At 32.0% G+C, this 20,484-nt stretch overlaps 1 protein-coding gene across 6 annotated transcripts in view; it reads left to right on the top strand.

Moving 5' to 3' along the window:
* The window catches only part of TRIQK (triple QxxK/R motif containing), a 69,422-nt gene that overhangs the window by 34,028 nt on the left and 14,910 nt on the right, over positions 1 to 20,484 (top strand). For 4 of the 6 annotated variants that reach the window (XM_021942494.2, XM_021942489.2, XM_021942493.2 and 1 more), the window contains one exon: positions 9,622 to 9,703. In XM_021942494.2, the coding sequence (XP_021798186.1) occupies positions 9,643 to 9,703 (61 nt within the window). In that variant the 5' untranslated portion in view covers positions 9,622 to 9,642. The remainder of the gene's footprint in view (positions 1 to 9,621; positions 9,704 to 20,484) is intronic. The other 2 variants (XM_021942495.2, XM_021942490.2) reach the window with 1 other exon arrangement.

The following is a 20,484-nucleotide window of genomic DNA, read 5'->3' as shown; positions in this document are numbered from 1 at the left end:
TTTCCTTTCTCTCATAAGGAGATAATCTTGCCTGCTACTTCATAGTGAAAACAGAGCTATTACATAGATATCCCTCTACTTTTGGTTACCAGACCTCAAGTCTTATGTGTAATTTTGCCCGTTATTTTCTCTTTTTCTTGATAAAGTGATGGACATAGTGTGCTATGATTATTACTTGAAATGAATGCTGGATTCTACTCTACTTGGAAACCTCATTGTTACTTTTTTTTTTTTCTGTATTTTCACCCTCTCACTTTCGGTTGTTCCTCCCAATTATTATTTAGACCAACTCAAATTTTCATCTTTAATCAGAAAAAAGCCCTAAAGAGTAAAAACAAAGCATAACAACAACAACAACAAATCTCTTCCTCAACCTCAGTTCCTTTCTACTTACTATGCTGTCTGTCTCCTTCCTTGTATTTATTTTATAATGGATTGGTCTGCAATTTTCATCTCTGCTCTCTCACCTCTCACTTATTCTTTAGCCCATAGGAAGTATTTGACCATTTAAGTACAGAGACATCATTGCTTCTTTTTCTCAGCATAATATTGTTGAGATTTATCTCTACTGCCTATGTTCAGTATTTTATTTTTCTGGGTAGTATTATACTATATGAATAAACCACAGTTTCTCAACTTCCTGGACTCACGCCATTCTCCTGCCTCAGCCTCCCAAGTAGCTGGGACTACAGGTGCCCGCCACCATGCCCCCAATTTTTAACTATTACGAACAAAGCTGCCATGACCATTTTTGTAGAAAGTATTTTTGTAACCATATACATTTATCTCTCTTACATAAATATCTAGGAGTAGAAGTGCAAAAATTGCTGGTAGTTAACTTTGTAGGAACAGCCAATTTTATAAAGAAGTTGTACCAGAAATTTCAGTTGCTCCACATTCTCTTCATTATTTTGTATATGAATTATTTTTTATTTGAACCATTCTAGTAGATATGTAGTAGTATCTCAGTTCTAATTTTAATTTGCACTTTGCTAATTACTACTGGTGTTAAGAACTTTTTCATGTGCTTGTCATTTGTATATCTTATTTGCTGAAGTTTCTGGTTCCTGTTCAAGTTTTTGACCCCTCTTTAAATTATTAGGTTGTATACCTTATATTATTAATTTTTAAATGCTTTCTGGATGCAAATTATTTTGTCAGATACATGCATTATGAATACTATCTATCTGTAATAACCTATTTTCTTACTGGTGTCTTTTGATAAGCAAATATTAATTTTGATGTAATCCAGTTCATTCTTTTTTTCTCTTTTATGATACATCCTACTATGTTTTCTTCAATAAATATTTGCCTCTACAAAGTCATGAATATAATATTTTCCCTAGTAACTTTGTTGTCTTAGCTACTTTGTTCAGTTGTATGATCTATCTTCAATTAATTTTTGTGTATAATATGAGATAGGGGTTAAATATTTTTGGTTGTTTTGTTTTTCATAAGGAAATATATTTGTTCTAGCACTATTTCCTAATACTGTGTTTTAGTTCCCTAGTTTGGCTGAAGATGAGTCCCAACAACTAAGATTTCTTTCCTGGAACATGACTTTTTAGGTTTACACAGATAAGTGTCCTGTACTTACTTTTCGTATAAATTTTCATATCAATGTTGGCAAGTGATCAGGATTTTAGAAATCATCTTTTCACATATTTCAGTTTTTAGATACTTTACCTGCAGCTGTAAAGGAAATTAGTTCGTCAAAGCGTAGGTGAACTGGGCACTTCTATCTCTGAAAACTTTAGAATAACAACTGTTTAACTCCAGTTTTATACAGTAAGGATTTGTTCCTCATTGTAATAACTTGTCTCAATGATAATATAATACTATTAATATGAGTAATACATAAAATTAATTGAAATAATTAATGACTGATAATATTAAAATGATTAATATTACTTATAATATTGCATTTTAATGTTATAATTGTGTATACCTTGTCCACTTCACACTTGATAGTCTTTCAAATGATCTTTTTTTTTTTCATTTCCTTAAGTGTGGAGAACTGTCTTTGAAGATCTGAATCATGAATGATGCCTCTTAGGCAAGATCTGAATGATTACTCAGAGATGACTCTTGTGTGCAATATGAAAATATATAGGTTCCACAAGTGGGGATGTATTGAAAGGACATTTAAAGCAAATTGCAGAACATAGTAAATTCCTGGAAACGTGAATGAGCTTGTCAAAGTCATGGAACTAAAAGCTGAATTTCATAGTGCACTGGAACATAAGAAAGGAACAAATGACAAATTCAGATCATTAATGGTTCTTTATACTAAGGATTTTTGCTTTATCTAGGAAATGTGTCATCATTTCAATGACTTAAGTATGTTAAGTGAAGGAACAACTTTAAATTTGTAATACTCTGGAAACGGTTAATGTGCAATAAGATCAGGGACAAATATATTCTGTGTTTATTATATCTTCAGCATCTAGCATGAGGTTGTATTTTCATGATTGGTTCTCAACTTTGATCCAGCCATAACCAAATACCTCTTCTGTCTCACTACAGCTTCATGTTTAACGAAGAGTTTTCTTAGGTAAATGTATTTCTTTTAGCCTTAAAAACTAAGATAATTATTTTTTCTGTGGTCATGGGTTGAACTTTTTTTTTAATAACCTGTGTTTTGATATGTATTTAAATGTCACAGTCTGGATTTAATGCTTTTTCTGGAATCAGAGACATATGTGAAGGCTTCAGATTTCTTATTTTTTTACTTGTTCTCTCTGGATTTCATAAAAAAGGTATAAATGAGCAATAAAATAACTTGGTCGGAAGGTGATTGAATATAATACTACCTTTGTTTTTAAAGGTCACGTATTAATGCTTAAAAATACTGTTGGCAAAATTGCTCTGGAAAATTCAGGCTAAGAAAGCATACTAAAAACAAAAATGCTATGTTTAATCTTAAAAGTCCTAATGAGTGTAAAGTTTAATTAGATAAAAATTAACTGAATTATTTTAATATCCAATTTAGGTATTAAATAAAATTAGCATTTTTCTTCTTTAAATATGTGTTATCAAGTCTCAAGAATGTCGGAAACTTCTGTGATGATTTCATCTGAAATAATTCCTACAGCAAAATTCATAAATAATAAATATTATCTTATGAATCCATATTTTAGTTTAGCTGGGTCTCAGAGCAAGTTAGTTCCTCAGGGAATGCAGTGTTCTTTGCAAAAGAAGGTGATGAGACATAATCTCCAAGGAATTAAATTGTGAAAACAATCTTGGTATTGTACATGCTCATATAAATCTGTTATTCCCTTTCCACATCTATCACAACACATTTTAAATTGTGGCTGATCTTGTATGCAAATAGCTGTCTTATTAGAAATTGCGGCTGTATGTGTTAATGTCTCCCTGGATTTCTTGGGAGTTTGCTATCTAACCATCAAAGCAATAGAAATGAATGATGATTACCACAAGGCTTTGAAGAACAAAGAAAAGTCAGAACATTTTAAAGGTTCTACATGTCTGAGTCATTGACAGTTTGCACCATACAGATGAATAGGTGTCTCTCTAGGTCATTTAAAATAGCCTCAGTGTGTTTATTAGTAAGGCAAAATGCTTTCTTTTTTTGTGTATGTTTCTTGCAACTAATAAAATGTAAATAATTTGTGTAAGAATATGTTCTATAAGCATGTTTTGTTTTATCATTTGGTAAAACGTCATTTTACTTACTGAACAGAATATAATAATTTCAAAGACAATTAGAAAGTTTAAATTTTGATTAAATATTACCAAACCACTAAAAATAACTAAGAATAAAAATTTTAAACTAGTTTTTCTCTAATGTATCTTGGTTGAAATTCTTTTGAAGGCTTTTATGTTCAGTGATTATTATACATATAAAATGTCTGTTCATAGAGCATAGACCCCTCTAAAAATTTAGATTCTTTAGATTTTTCCCTGGTATAATTTTTAATGTAGCATATATTAACATATAAGTAAAATTCAGCTACTTTGGTGAAAATATATTTTTGATAAACCTCTTACTTTTTTACTTACTGTTGGTAGTGAATGAATAAAGTATTGACCTCTGAAGTGTTATCTCTGCTGGGATGTTGGTTTAAATGACCAGAAAGGAATCGGAGGAAGCACAATGAGTAACCATTTTGGTAGATAGCCTTAGTGATTTGCTTAAAAAAAATAATTAAGCATAGTGTGTAAAGGCAAAGAACAAAACTCAATTGAAAAGGGAATAATATCTTGAGTGTTTACTCATTTAATCCAACTTCTCTCCTAAAATGGAGTGGTATCTTCCCTACCCACACACAATTAAGACTAAAATAACTTGATTCCTATTTATAATTAATAAATGCAAAATACTATGCAAATATGATTGCTATATGAATAAATTATAATATATCTATTGACAATTTTTATGGTGCTTGTCTTCACAGAATTATTTTTAATGGTTTGAATGATAAGAACTAAGACTATAGAATTAGGTGCCGTCTTGTTTTTATTGCTAGAATTTTAAAATGTTTTCTTAGATGTAATAACTACATGGTTTATTAGAGATGAAAATTTAACTTATTTGACTTTGTCATAATTTGAATATTCCTAGATATTGCAATAATACCATAAATATGAAGATTATTATGATTAGAAAAATAGGTTTTTAGCTGAACTTATAATTTTATTACATATGAATAAAAATTATTACATTGGAGATGCCTCTCACTGTATTGGGTGGGATCATTGTTAACTGTCTGTGTGACAATATATATAGATAAACAATACAATTTTCTCTGAACAGATTTCAAATGCATTTAGTGTTTTAGAACCTTGATAAACTCTTTAGAAAAATTACAGTTTGATAATTGCGTCAGTTTATATGGAAACATCTATACTTGTTTGTTTTAGTTTCAGTGATGACAACTATTGTAACAAATAGATGCAAAAAAATGTATAGTACTGCAAATGCTGCTCATTTATTTTTTGTTATCACAGCAGTATGAAAGAGAAAAACAAGTTAGTTGGATAGCTCTCCTCCATGCAGTCATTCATGATCCAGGCTGTCATCATCGTCACATCGTGTTCAGAGTTACCCTGGAGGTCATCTCCATTTCATCCAGATAAATGAGTATGCAAGGAAAGTTTTTATAAGTCAGTTCTAGAAGCAGCAAACATTAATTTACTCACATTCTGTTGGCTGAAAATAAGTGATGTGCCCGTAACTAACATCAAAGGAGGCCGGGACATTAGTCAAGTGTACCCAGAGGGAAAAAAAGGAGAACATGTATTTTAGTGAGTAGCCATCAGTTTTTGTAATAATTTATCTTTCTGGCATGGAAATAGCTATGCACATTTATTTTTTTCTGTCTCCTCAATAGAGAGAACCTAAACATCTAGCATTTATTGCATCTAGCTCCAAGCCAAGGATCTCAAGCTAACACATAAGCCCTCTCTCTCAATTTGCCTGTGACATTTTCCTACTCCTCCCCAGCATCACAGAACCCCTAAGAAATAATGATCAAGCAGTGGATAACTGCTTTATACCTGCAATAATCATCCCCATTTATAAAGGGAAGAATGGAAAACAGCCACAGGAGTCATTGGTCCATTGTGATGATGAAACCTGCTGCTCACAAGACCACTGAGAAGATCCATTGTACTGAAGTAGAAGTTTCAGCTTATGGTCTTTTTGTCCATTCTTCATGGCTCTTCCCTCTGGGTGGTTCTTCCTTTCTAGTCATGTGTGAAGTAGATGTTACAAACTCTATAGAGTTTGCCTTTCTTGAGTACTGCCGTATACTGGTTTAAATGTAGAGGCCTCAAAGTTGGCTTTCATTCAAAGACATTTTTAGATTATGTTTCTGGTTTCTTTGTAAATATAGTTCCCTCACATTTTAGTAACCTTCTTACCATTTCCACTCAGTTGCATGTGCCAGTAAACACTGTGCAATTTCTTTCCTAGACCTAATTCTCATGTCCACTTTCTGTGCTTCAGAACTCCTAGGCTTCTCTTTTTCTACTCAATAGTGTCTACTTTGAAGTAGTCTGAAATAGTAGGCTCAGGTGAGACAGTAAAAACCCCTAATCTGCTATTTGTCTCTCTCTCTCTTTTCTTTTTTATAAGCTGATATGTTTTAATGGGTCTTTGTTCTTCAAAGCCTATTTTCATTTTTTTTTTCCTGTTGGTTCTCGGAAGAATGTGGCTTTTCCAACATTTTTAGCCCCAAATTACTGGACTTTCTATTCTCTCTATTTTTGCTTGTGACATGACCAGTTCTTGTCTGACTTCATCTTCATCTTGTAATGCCGTACTGGAAGGAATGAGGAACAACTTCCAGGCACCAGTTTGAAGAATACTTATGACTGTAACATTCATATTCTATAAATAATGACATATTATAATTGAGGCTAGGAAGTATAGTCTGTGCTAGGAAGAAAAGGAGGATATGAGTGATCAGGTTGTACTCTCTGCTGCAATATTTAAATTCAATAAAAATCATAAAACTTACAGAGCAGAAATAAATTTTAATTCTGACAAAAATACAAAAAAAAAAAAAACCCCAACAAAACAAAAAGTTGATTTTTTTGAAAAGATGAGTAGAATTAACAAACCTTTGCTTGCCCGAGGAAGAAAAGGAGAAAACTCAAATAAAATGGGAAACAAAAAGAAACATTACAACTATATACCAACAAATTGCAAAATCTAGAAGAAAAGAATACTTTCCTTGGCACATAAAACCTACCAAAATAAAACATGACAGGACAGAATAGTTGAACAGACCAATAATGAATCATGAGTTTGAAGCAGTAATAAAACATCTTCCATCAGTGAAAAGCCCAGGACCTGATAGATTCATTGCTGACTTCTACCAAACAGTTAAAGAAGAACTAATGTTGTTTCTACTGAAACTATTCCAAAAAATTGAAGAGGAGGGAATACTTCCAAACTCATTTTACAAGGCTGGCATTACTCTGATACCAAACCAGACAAGAATACAATTTGAAAAAGGGGAATACTACAAGGTAATATCCCTGATGGACATAGATGTAAAAATCTCAACAAAATACTAGAAACCAAATTCAGCAACATGTTAAAAAGATAATGCATTATGATCAAGTGAGACCACCCCAGTGATGCAGGGATGGTTCAACATTCACATATCAATAAACATGATGTATCACAACAACAGAATTAAGAATAAACACCATATGATCATTTCAGTAGATGCTGAAAAAGTATTCAATGAAATTTAACATTCCTTCATGATAAAATTAATATTTTAAAAATTTCTCTACTACCCAAAGTGATCTACCGATTTAATGCAATCTCTATCAAAATACCAATGACATTCTCCACAAAAATCCTAAAGAACAATCCTAAAATTCACATGGAACCGTGGAAGATCTCCAATAGCTAAAGCATTTCTGAGCAAAAAGAACAAAGCCAGAGCATCACACTATCTGATTTCAAATTATACTACAAATTTATAGTAATGAAACAATTGGGTACTGGCCTAAAAACAGACACATAGACCAATGGAACAGAACCGAGAACCCAGAACTAAATTAACACACTTAGAGTCTACTCATTTTTTGTAAGAGTATGAAGAAGTTACAATGGGGGAAAGGAGGATTGTCTCTTTAATAAATTATCCTGAGAAAACTGGATATCTATATGCAGAAGAATGAAAGTAGATTCTCTATCTTTCATCATATACAAAAATCAACTCAGATGGATTAAAGACTTAAATGTAAGACATAAAACTATGAAACAACTAGAAAAAAACATTGAGAAAATACTTCAGGACATTGGTCTGGCAAAAATTTGGGGGGTAAGATCTGAAAAGCCCAGACAACAAAGTAAAAAGTAGACACATAGGATTACATCAAGCTAGAAAGCTTCACAGCAAAGAAAACAATCGATAAAGTGAAGAGACAGCTTGCAAAATGTGAGAAAGTTTTTGTAAAATATTCATCGGACAAAGGATTAATACCCAAAATATATAACAAGCTCAAACAACTCAATGGCAAAACACAATTCAATTAAAAATGGGCAAAAGATCTGAATAGACATTTCTCAAAAGAAGATACAAATGGCCAACAAGTGTATGAAAAACATTCTCAACATCACTAATCATTAGGGAAATCCAAATTGAAAGCACAGAGAGATATCATCTCATCCTAGTTACGTGGCTACTATCAGAAAGACAAAAAATAACAAGTGTTGGTGGGGATGTGAAGAAAAAAGGGAATGGTCATACACTGTGGGTGAAGATGTAAATTGGTACACCATTATAGAAAACAATATGGAGGTTCCTCAATAAACTAAAAATAAACTACCATATGATCCAGGTATCTTACTCCTGAGTATATATCCAAAAGAAAGGAAATCAGTATGTGGAAGACATATCTGAACTCTCACGTTTATTGCAGCATTATTCACAATAACCAAGATATGGAAGCAACCTTGGCATCCATCAATAGATGAATGCATAGCAAAAATGTGGTCTCTATACACAATGGAATATTATTCAGCCATAAAAATGAAACTCTGCCATTTGCAGCAACATGGATGGAACTGAAGGTCATTATGTTAAGAGAAATAAGCCACGCACAGAAAGACAAATATTGGGTGTTCTCACTCATTTGTGAGAGCTGAAAAAGTAGATCTCATGGAGGTAGACAGTAGAATAGTGGCTACCAGAGGCAGGGATGGGAAGTGGGTAGAAGGGTAGAGAAGTTGGTTAAGGGATACAAAAATACAGTTAGATAGAAGGAATAATTTCTAGTATTCAGTAGTACAGTAGGAAAATTATGATTAACAATAATTTATTATATATTTCTGAATACCTAGAATAGAAGATTTGTTTTGCTCCCAACACAAAGAACATGTAAATGAGGTGATGGATATCCCAATTTTTCTGAATTGGTCATTACTCATTGTATACAGGTATCAAAATATTACATATATCCCCCTAAAATATGTACAACTATTGTATATCAATAAAAACATGTTGAAGATTAAATCGAACAGTGCATATAATGTAATAAGCATGAAAATGTTAAGAAATGATAGTAGTTTTTATTGTTTACATTAAGAGGGGCAGAACTAGAACTGAAATTCATTTACTTTGGTTGTATATGTCATGCTTTTAAAAATAACATACAAAATACTTGAGATTCAAACTTTAGCCTTAGTTTTAATGTAACATAGTAAGTATATATATCCAAAATATATATACTTGGAAATAAACATGTTGCCAAAAGCATGCCAAAATCCCCAACCTATCTAAGTAAATGCTACGTGATTTTCATATTTACAGATATGTTATCTAACAATGTTGTTTAATTGAGCACTGATAGTACTTGATAAGATGAATGTTACCAAAAACAAATGATTGAGAAATTTAATTGCCAGCAATTGTATCGTTGATGATTTATATAAAAGAATTTTATTTTCTTTATGAATATTTAAAGGAAATAAGTCAAAGGTATTTGTACCCATTGCTTTAAAAATAAATTTTATAGAATAAACTTTTTAAGAATTTTTTTATAAAATAAATTTATTTATAAAATAAATTTTATAGAATTTTATAGATACTCTTTTTCAAAAAAATTTCATTATAATTATTTTCTTTTCAGCAGGCATTTTGGAGATCAAAGATGGGTAGAAAAGATGCTTCTACTATAAAACTTCCTGTTGATCAGTACAGAAAACAAATTGGTAAGCAATGAATTATCTTTGATACACTCCTATGAATTAAGATAAAAACACAATTATGCATATTAAGAAAATACATTTTCTCTAATACATATGATACACAGAAATATATGAGTGAAGAAGGACTTTATAGAGTTTTATGGAAGCAAAATTAAATGCAGTCCTGCTTACCAGTAAAGATATGAACTTTATGTATTTATGATTTTTCAGTGCTCTTATAATTTTAATTTAATAAAACAAAAAATAAATATTCTTTAGGCTGAATGCTTTTATATAATTAGCATTTTTGATTTTTTAGTCCATTAAATCATTCCTTTGTATATATATTATAACTTTTAATTCTGTTGATTCTTATTGGCAATAATTTGATAACTTCAAAATTCTGTAAAATGTGCTAAATAAGGTAGAACAAATGTCCTTTTATATGGAAACCTGAATTCAGAAAAAAAGAAAGAGAATTCTCCAGAGGTCATATGTGAAAGAAGGATGAAGGAAGACTGGAAATAAGGATTTGTAGATGGAACTGAGACTCCCAAATATACTTGGACCCTCAAAGAGATACTACCTTAGTAGAATGGTGGACTAGTAAAGCTCACTTAGCACAGGAAGATCACAGGAAGCTTACCTATTTTAAATTAGGCTCTAGGTGCAGGATTTTCTTTTCAAGGATACATGGAGTATTTCTAAAAAATTACCTACCTGCATACTAAGTCACAAAGAAAGTATCCAAGTTACAAAGAATCTATATCCTATAACTCATTTTTTAATCAAATGTAGTAAATTAGAAATTAGTTAGAAGCAAAAAGGTAACTTCCCCTTCTTCACCCAACCCTCTCTTTTAGTGCACTTTTTTTCCATCTCTACCATTGCTTCGGAAATACAAAATAAATAAATAAAAATAACTCTTCTAAATAACTAAAGGATAAACAAAGAAGTTACAATCGAAGTCAGAAAATAGGGATAATTGGTATCAAAATATAGTATATATCTATTTCATAAATAAGACATAAAAAGTATACTCCATAAAGAAAAATATATTTCTGAAGAACAAAAGACATGCAAACAAATAAAAAATATTTGGAATACATATAGCCAATTAAGAATTTTTATAGCACATATTTAAGGTGTACAACATGACCTTTTGCTGTATACACACACATACACATACATACACATACACACACGCAGTAGATGATTACTACAGTCAAACCAATTAAAATATGCATCATCTCACATAGTACCTTTTCTGTGTGTGGTGAGTCCTAAAATCTACTCTCAGCAATTATCAGTGTACAATACAATATTATTAACTGTAGTTTTCATGTGATATATCAGATCTATAGTTTATGCATCCTACATAATTGCAACTTTATACCCTTGACCTATATCTCTGCTTTTCCCCTTCCCTCAAACTCTGGTAACCACTATTCCACTTTCTTTTTCTAGATATTTGACATCTGTTTTTTAAGATTGAAAAGATAAGAGAGATCATGCAGTAATTTTCTTTCTTTGTCTGGCCTAATTCACTTATGAAATTTCTGTTTAGAGTTCTTTTCGTTTTATATTAATATTGGTAAAATACTTTTATTTTGTTAAGTATTCTGGTATTTTTCTTACGCCTTAATTTTAATCTATAAATTAATGATATAATTGATTTTTAAATATAGCTGGAGAATCTTTGTTTTCAAGCAAGCAAATTTCATTCTATATAATTTAATATGAATGAAAAATCAATATATTTTCACATTTTTATTTATATTTTTCATTTGTAGTGATTTTTCCTTTGCTAATCTCCACTCTAACCTTTTTTCTTGAAACTTTTTGACTGTGTTTTCTTTTTCACTCTTTAAATTTTCAACATTTTCCATTCCTTTTTTTCTTTTCTTTCCCTTTTTTGGGAAAGGGAGAGGAGAGTCTAAAGTTTTCATAGTTGACTTAATAAAGTATATTAAAATCCTTATTTAACCTAGACAATAAGGATTTTTAAACTTCTAAATGTGATTACTTTCTCCTATCTTTCACATATGATTTTTTTATTACACTTACTAGAATTTAAATATTCTTGAAGACAGAAGCTCCATCTGATTTTTTTTGGCATCTCTAATGATGTTCAGAGAAGGTACTTAATAAATATTTAAATAATCAATAAAGCAACTGTCTTAATTCTTAGTTGATTACAATTTTATATGCCCTTTGTTTAACCTAAACTGTTTACATTAATTTAAGTATTTTATCATTTTTCTTGAAATAGTAAGCAGTATGTTTAACTAAATTGAATATTTACTGGAATATGTTGTTCAATTTCTCTTAATTTTGCATTTTAGATTCCTGTTATTCTTTTTGTTGTTTGTCTTTCTTTTACTTCTCTACATCCCCATGGGTACCTTGCATATAACCACTTCTTAAATGTTTGTGGACTTTTTTTGTGTACTAATTGCAAACTCAAGATTGATATTATTTATAACATCTTCTATTTAACTATAATTCCCCTCCATGTATAACTTGTTGCTTGGTTAGCATTTTTAATATGAATTTTCTTGGAAATTAATTTATATTTTCTGAGCAACTTGGTTTATCTTTAGCAGCTCTAAGCTTAGTGCTTGTTTCTTAGTACTTAATGTGGTGTTAAATGATGATATGTTTTCTGTAATGGTAATGTATGATAAGCTGTTATGTCCAAGCATTGAAAAATTATCATCGGTTTGAACTGTTTCTATAACGAAATTAAAATGAAAATTTTGCACGAGATTTTTATTTTCAATGATGAATTTACCAGCCTGCTCTCTATATTCTGGATATCTCCAAATGATTTTGAGAAAAGTTTTACTTTTTGCGTGGTTTGCTTTTGTAGATAATACTTGCTTTTTTTTCTTTAAGAAAATTGTCATCCTTTGCATGATTTATGAAATGTAAAGGTACATTATGCTGATGGTAATCTACTGGATTATTTCTGGCTTTGTAGTTATTTTCATTTTATCAATTGGATTGGTTAATGTTTTACTTAGTTATTTTCCTGTGAGTATTTGTAATTTTATTCATCTTGAAGGTATTAAAATGCAGGCCATTTGTTTACTGACATATTTACTAAAGTTTTTTAACAAGATTCCATACAAAAGACTATTGACTCCCAGTTTTGTAATGAGTCTTCTTTAGATATTTGTAGTTTGCAATACAGTAACTAAAAATTGTGTTCATATGGCAGTTGCAAATTTACTTTATATAACAAATTGTATTACTTTTATATGTAATTTAGGTAATACAAGAAAAGTAAGATTCCAAGTAGTGTATTGCTTTTTGACGAAGGGAGGAGGGATTTGGAGCACTTGATGAGATTTTTTCTAAAAATGTTGAAGGAAATATAAAAGTCTTCATTGCTGATTACCAAATATTATTTGCCAGTATTTTTGGCATGCTGTAAATAACTCATCTTCCAATAATTCATTTGAGTAATTAAATTTAGATTGCAAATTTTTCTTTTCAAATATTTTGACTCTTATCTCTCCGTTTTTCTATTGTATCTTAATTGGTGTGGTCTACATAAATGGACAATAAATTATATATCTTTGTTATAGAGATCAGACAGTGAATAGAACTTGGTATTCATCCCAGACAGAATTATGATTGAATGTATTTGCAAGATTAAAGCACTGAATTTACTTTTTTCTAATTAAAGGCAATTAAAGATTTCTAGACACAAATAAAAGACAATGAATTGAGGAATAAGTGCAGGAGCAAGTCCATTTGCAGGTGAAAAGATGTGCCTTTGAAGCAGAACCAGCTGTATTTTCATTGAAAGAATAACAGTTTAGGAAGCTTTTCTGCATGTGCTTGCTTGATAGCATAATGTACTCATAAGCAGCTTATGCAGTATTCAGAAAATAACAGTGCATTAATTTTTAAAGCAGCAAAGGCAGAGGAAGAGCAGTACTGCCACATGATGATAATGAGTGTGGCTAGTGTAAAGTCGACTGTTGAGAAAGAAAGAAACAGTGAGCTTCTAGAAAATGAACATTTATAAAACAATAATCAGATATTCACGTGATAATGAGCTTGAGCAGCAATATCAACAAAGGGCAAAGATATAGTCTTGTTTCTGGGCAAGGGTAAGGAATTGAACAGCAAAAAGCCAAAAGCAGTAAAGTAATCTATTTTTTTTTTTTTAATTAAACTAAGGACGCTCCCATGAAAAACCATGTCATAGTTAAAATGATTGCTTTAAATATGAAATAATGTCTGGCATAGATAACTTTTTAGAACATATGAATGACCGTATCCATCCCTAAAATAGTATAATATGAGGAATGGTAAATGATAACTATCAGGTATTTAAACAGTTATTATTTTTATTAAATATGTTTTTATATCTATCAATATTAATAAATGTTTTCGTAGATCTCTTTGTATGCACTTAAATGTGTGTGTGTGTGTGTGTGTGTGTGTGTTTTACAGGGACAGCACTAATGCCAGAGTTAAACATGTTTTATTCTTAGTGAATATATAAGCAAAGGAACTTTTAACACAGATGATATTTACTAATTAGAAATTATAACTTAAAATGGCTTTTAAAGTATTTTGTGTAAACTGCTGACACTACAGATTGTCTGCATAGTATATGCAGGTAAAAATTGTGAATTTCTGTGCTACCATCTTTGCTATCAAAAACTCCAGAAATAATTTGAAAATTCTTTTATATTAGTGTTTATTTTTTAACGACGACTTTCCTTTTAGTTAATACTCATAATCCCTGTTTAAGACTTGAAGCAGGAAATTCTGTTGATTATGTACCTTGAGTTTTCAAGTATATATTTTTAAACCATATTTAACAGGAGGACACAGAGAAGAACTAGTTTGGTTTGTTAAATTTGCTTGAATTGGTGGCTATACACACGTTGTTAAGTGAACGTTAGTCTTATGTAATTGGAAGAAACCATTCACAAAGGTAATCTTTTAGGGCCTGAGAACGATGTTTAAAATGATCCCAGGCTGAAGTATCTATTCCACTTTCATCTTAGTTTTATAGGATGTGAGCCACAGATGGAAATAGCCATGATTCCAGAGAAAAACAAGAAATAGAAATGATGGTAGAAAGAGAAAGTCCTTCAGTGTCAAAATTTCAACTTATGTCAATCCCTACACAAATTTTCCTATTCCCTTGTCTTTTGGAATCAATCAATCAATCTCAATCTCTTTCTCTCCCATTTTCAAGTTATTTCAAGATGGATTTCTGTCATTTACAATGAAAATAATTCTGAAAATGATCTAAGGATGTCTCCAGCATCCTCCACAGCTACCCAGACATACATCCCAAACAAGCTTGAGCTGCTGATCACTAAGTCCAGGATTTTTTTTGCTGCTGTTCTTTTTGAGGCGGAGTCTCGCTCTGTCTCCCAGGCTGGAGTGCAGTGTCCCCATCTCGGCGCCCGCCACCACGCTCGGCTAATTTTTTTTTTTTTTTTTTTTTTTAATTTTTAGTAGAGATGGGGTTTCACCGTGTTAGTAGTCTTCCTTTTATTATGTTGTGATTTGGCCTAAAGGAAGAGGAAGTAGTGTTTTTAAAATTTTGATAATGGTGACTTTACAGGGAAATTGGTTGTATGGGGAAGATGAGTGTTACATTCTAGGAGCAAGCAAAGAAATACAGGTTCAGGCTATCATTCTCAATTCTCTAGTTGGTCATAATAGTTGTAACTCATGACTTCCCTTCAGTATTCATTTTAGATATTCTTAGTTTGAATCTCAGTTCAAGAATCTTAGTTTGCTGAGGGTCTTTGCCTTTAAAAATTTTTAAATGGTATTAAATTTTATGATTGGTTGAAGTCATACTTGAGTTGTCCCAGGAATTTCTTTACCTCTTCCCATATTCCTTTTGGCATGTGCTATGTATTAACAAACCATTTCAACGGATCTTGATAATCAGCACAAATTACCTCAGCCAACACTATGATTGCGCATTTTACTAGTTTGCGCACAGGTATGTAGAATTCAGACTGCCTAGGTGGCTGGCTCAGCTTTCAATTCAGGAGAACTAGCATTGTATCTTTTCTTAGGTTACCTCTGTTTCCAGATAAACCGAACAAAATATACTACTCAAACTTTGGCCACTGGGACAATTTCCCTTTTTCGTTGTCCTTTGGGTCCATCTTCAATGATTACTCTAATACCATAGCAGTCTATTTCTAGCTGGTGTGAGAATATGATAAAGGTCTATCTACAAACGTTTTTAATGTTAAAATTGTGTACCTAATCTTGTAGTTTATTGAGCTAGATAACCTCCAGTTCATGACTGGTAGCTCAGGCCAGATGATTCCTGAGTCTCATGACAAGGTAGTCAGTTCTCCATCCTTTTGGTAGCAATCCAGGAGTTGTTTCTTAGCAGCTGCTACTTGCCGAAGGGGGTATGGCACTGTTCCAAAAGCCTAGAGACTGACACTTTTCTTTTATTCGGACCTGCTGAAGGGTAGCTTCTGTGTCTCAGTTAGCTAACAGTACTTCAGATTCCACTGATTCTACTATGTCATAGACTCCAAGAGATAGAGTATCTGTCACAGCAATCTACTGGAGAGCCTTTTATTGTTCCATGCTCTACTTAACTCTAGGAGCTTTTCAGGTCTCCTACATAGATAAAATAGCTACTATAGGTTTAAAAAACAAGAACATGAACAACCATGTATCCATCATCCAAGTTAAACATTGAAAATACACCAATAGCTGAGAAGCCTTTTATGTACTCCATCGTAATTGCAATGCCCTCCATCTTTCCGAGAGATAACCACAATATTAATTTTGTATTAATTATCTTTAAGTACTTTCCACTTAAATTTGTGCCAGAAATCTATAATTTAGTTTTGTCAGTTTATATAGATGATCTTTATATAAATGAAATCATGTTGTATATATTGTTACAAAATTTGCTTTTACTGAATATCATGTTTTAGATTTTTATTCTTGTTGATGGCTGTCGATATAGTTCATTCATTTTCTATGCTTTATGGTATTCCATTGTTTCTATATGCTGGTATTTTTCTTCCAGTCTCCGGGTTTTGGACAGTTATCGATTATTCTTGGTTTTTTTCCTATGAATGCTGTTATGAACAATGCTTCTATGAATATTTTTAGACATGTCTGTTCATCGGTTTACATGTACAAGTTTCCCTGCAACATATACCTAGTAGAAGAGTGTTGTATCATAAGTATGGATGTGTGACATAATCAAGTAATGTGAGTGTTGTTTTTGTTTTTTTAAGAAGTTGAGCCTATGCACCATGCTTGCTGGTGATGGTAATGGTAAATAGGGTGTGGCAAGTTAATCTTTAATTCTGGGAGACAATTCCAACATGCAGACCTCCATAAATTAGATTTAGGTAGCAAACCTCTTTTAAAAGAATGTTTATTGTTGTCTCTCTTATGTATATATCTGAATGAGGTGTCTCAGACACTTTCCAAGGCTTCTCCAAGACTTATATCATATCATTGTCATTGTGATATACTGTGTGGTTGTGAAGCAGTTAAAATCTCTGTGAATCATGTTTTTAACACTGAGATGTGGAGTTTACCTACTCCTGCAGTAGGACTGTAAGTATACTGCTGTCCTTTCCAGTAAGGACAGACAGCCTCTTGCAGTATCTGTGATCAGGTCTGAGAAAAATGCATTGGCTTGGTTAGTTAATTAACTAGTTATTGCCATGTGCTAGGGACTTTTTCATTCTGGTACAGTAAGAAAATTCTACTATAATTTTAAATTTTCAGTAGTACTCAGTTGGTTTCCATGATATAATGAATCACAGTGAGGAAATAAACAGGCAAGTGAAAATAATCAGTGTGACTGCATATATAAAGTTTTTCATCATATAGTCAACCTCTGAAATTTCCCCAGGAGTATACATTTCCTTTTCTTTTTTAGTAAAGAAAGGGAGTAATAGTTCTACCTCACACTCACTAACAAAATAGCTGTTAGATCACATACTGGGGAGCCAAGCTGGAGATCCTGTCTATTTCCATTATCATTTGAGCCCATGTATTCAAAAATTGGGAAATGAACACAGGGTCTGTTCTGGATCACTGAGTCTGCCATTAGGAATTGATTTTTTTAAATAAACTGATCTGTTAAACTCCTTCTGGGAATTAGTGGTCTTTGGATCTTTGCACTTTGATATTTCCAATATTGAAATTGTTTCTATCATCTACCCACATGGCTTCTTTCCTAACTCCATTCGAGTATAAGCTCAAATGAAATCTTATTAAGGAGTACTTCTTTGACTGCCATATCTAAAACAATACATATCTTGCTATCATTGTCTGCCCATTGACAAGTGTATTCTTTTTAGTGCTTTTTATCACCTGATAAATTGAACAATTTTTGTTTGTTTATTATTTGTCTTTTACACAAGGGTTGGATTAACAGGCACTTGACCTGTTTCATTTACACATTAGTTATCAACCTGAACATAATACTCATTTCTGTGCTTTGTTTTGGTCACACACTATTGGGAAAAAATTATTGATAGAAATAAATAGTTAAATATGATAGGTATCTTAGTATAGATCAAGCAATTTCAGGATACTCTTCAATTAAACTGATCACAACATGAGAAGAGCAATAGGAAATTTTATTCTGCAACAGAATCACAGGCACATAGAGCCTGCAGTTTTTATTATTAATATAAAATGTCAGCAACCAGGGTATAATAATCCTCCTAACTATGCATGTACCTTTCACTTTTTATAGCAAAACTATTAGGCTATAATAAGAATATGCATCAAGCAGAGACACCAATATCTTGCCTGGCATTTAATTATCAAAAACATCTATGCTACAATAGTATATTCACTTATATAATTCTTTATATGTAGACATTTAAGTGCTTGAATTATTTAAAAAAATCTACTGTCTGGATAAAACTTCCATAACAATGACAAATGTTGAAGCTGCTCTTAAATGAGCACAGCAAAGTCAAATGATATAAATAATAATTAGGAAAACCAACACTAAAAATGAATGCACTTCTTATTTCCATTACATTAAAATGTGAAATGTATTGGATTACTAAAGTTTTTAAAATGTTAAAATTTTGAACATAATTTAGAATATATTTAAAAATAGGAAATTGAATAAAAATTGATTTGAGTTAGTCTGGAAAGTTAGGTATATATTTTATAATTTCTAGGGCAACCATTAAAACATTGATCTAGAGTCAAAATCACAATACATAATTTAAATGGAATGCTAAAAAGTGTTCAAGTAATCCAGAAAGAAGGAAAATGAAAGAGCAACAAAATCAAGGGAACAAAGAAAAACAAACAATAAAATGTTAGACCTTAATGAAAACATATCAATAGTTTTATTAAATGTGAACACCTAAATACACTAATTGAAGGACAGATTTTCACATTGAAATTGTATAAAATTACTTACATATAGGCTGTATATAAGAAATTAGCCTCATGAGCAAAATGGCTGAACAGAATCCTCTAGTGATCATTCCCCCCCAGGAAGACCAAACTGAACAACTATCCATACAAAAAAGCACCTTCATAAGAAGCAAAAAACAGGTGAACCGGTACCTGGCTTTAACATCATATTAAGGAAAGAGGCACTGAAGAGAATTTGAAAGACAATCTTGAGTCACCTACACCACCCCTTTCCCATACTTCACCATTGGCCATGTGGTGTTGAGAGAGAATCTGTGCATTTGCAGGAGGGAGAGTGCAGTGATTGTGGGAATTTGCATTGGAACTCAGTGCTGCCCTGTCACAGTGGAAAGCCACACAGGGAAGAACTTAGTGCCCACAGAGGGAGCATTTAGACTAGTCCTAGCCAGAGGCAAGTCTTCTATCCTGGTGGTACGAACCTGAGTTTTAGCAAGCCCCATCACCATGGACTAAAAGTCTCTGGGATCCTAGATAAATGTGAAAGGCAGTCTAGGCCACAAGGACTGCAATTCTTTGGCAAGTCCTCGTGTTGTGCTGGACTCAGAACCAGTGGACTTGGGGCACATGTCATCAGAGATGAAAAAGAAGGCATCACAAGTGATATTTCAGAAAAAAAAAAAAAAGTAGAAGCTACTTTGGGTAACTGAATGCCAATAAATTAGTTAACCTAGAGGAAATGGATAAATTCCTAGACTCATACAACTCACTAAGATTGAACCATGAAGAAATCCAAAACCTGAATAGAACAATAACAAATAATGAGATCAAAGCCATAATACATCTTTCAACAAGGAAAAGCCCAGAACCCGATGGCTTCATTGCTGGATTCTACCAAACATTTGAAGAGGAAATAATACCAATCCTACTCAAACTTCCAAACAATAGAGGAGAAAGGAATGCTTTCGAACTGATTTTACAAGGCCAGTATTACTGTAATACCAAAAGCAGACAAGAACACATTTAAAAAAGAAAACTACAGGCCAGTATCCCTGATGAACATTGATGCAAAAATCCTCAACCAAATTTTGGTAAATCAAAGTCCAACAACACATTAAAATATTATTCACCATGAGCAAGTGGGATTTATCCCAGGGGTGCAAGGATAATTGAACATACACAAATCAAACAATGTGATACATCATATCAACAGAATGAAGGACAAAAACTGTATAAACATTTCATTAATGGTGAAAAAGCATTTGATAAAAATTTAACATCTCTTCATGATAAAAAAAACCCCTCAAAAAAACTGGGTATAGAAAGAACGTACCTCAACCTAATAAAAACTGTATATGATAGAGCCACAGCTAGTATCATACGAATGGGGGAAAACTGAAAGCCCTTTCTCTAAGATC

The sequence above is a fragment of the Papio anubis genome, chromosome 8 (genome assembly GCF_008728515.1).
Source record: "Papio anubis isolate 15944 chromosome 8, Panubis1.0, whole genome shotgun sequence".
NCBI lineage: Eukaryota > Metazoa > Chordata > Mammalia > Primates > Cercopithecidae > Papio > Papio anubis.
The sequence above is the reverse complement of the archived record's forward strand: the minus strand, read 5'-3'. Positions and strand labels throughout refer to the sequence as shown.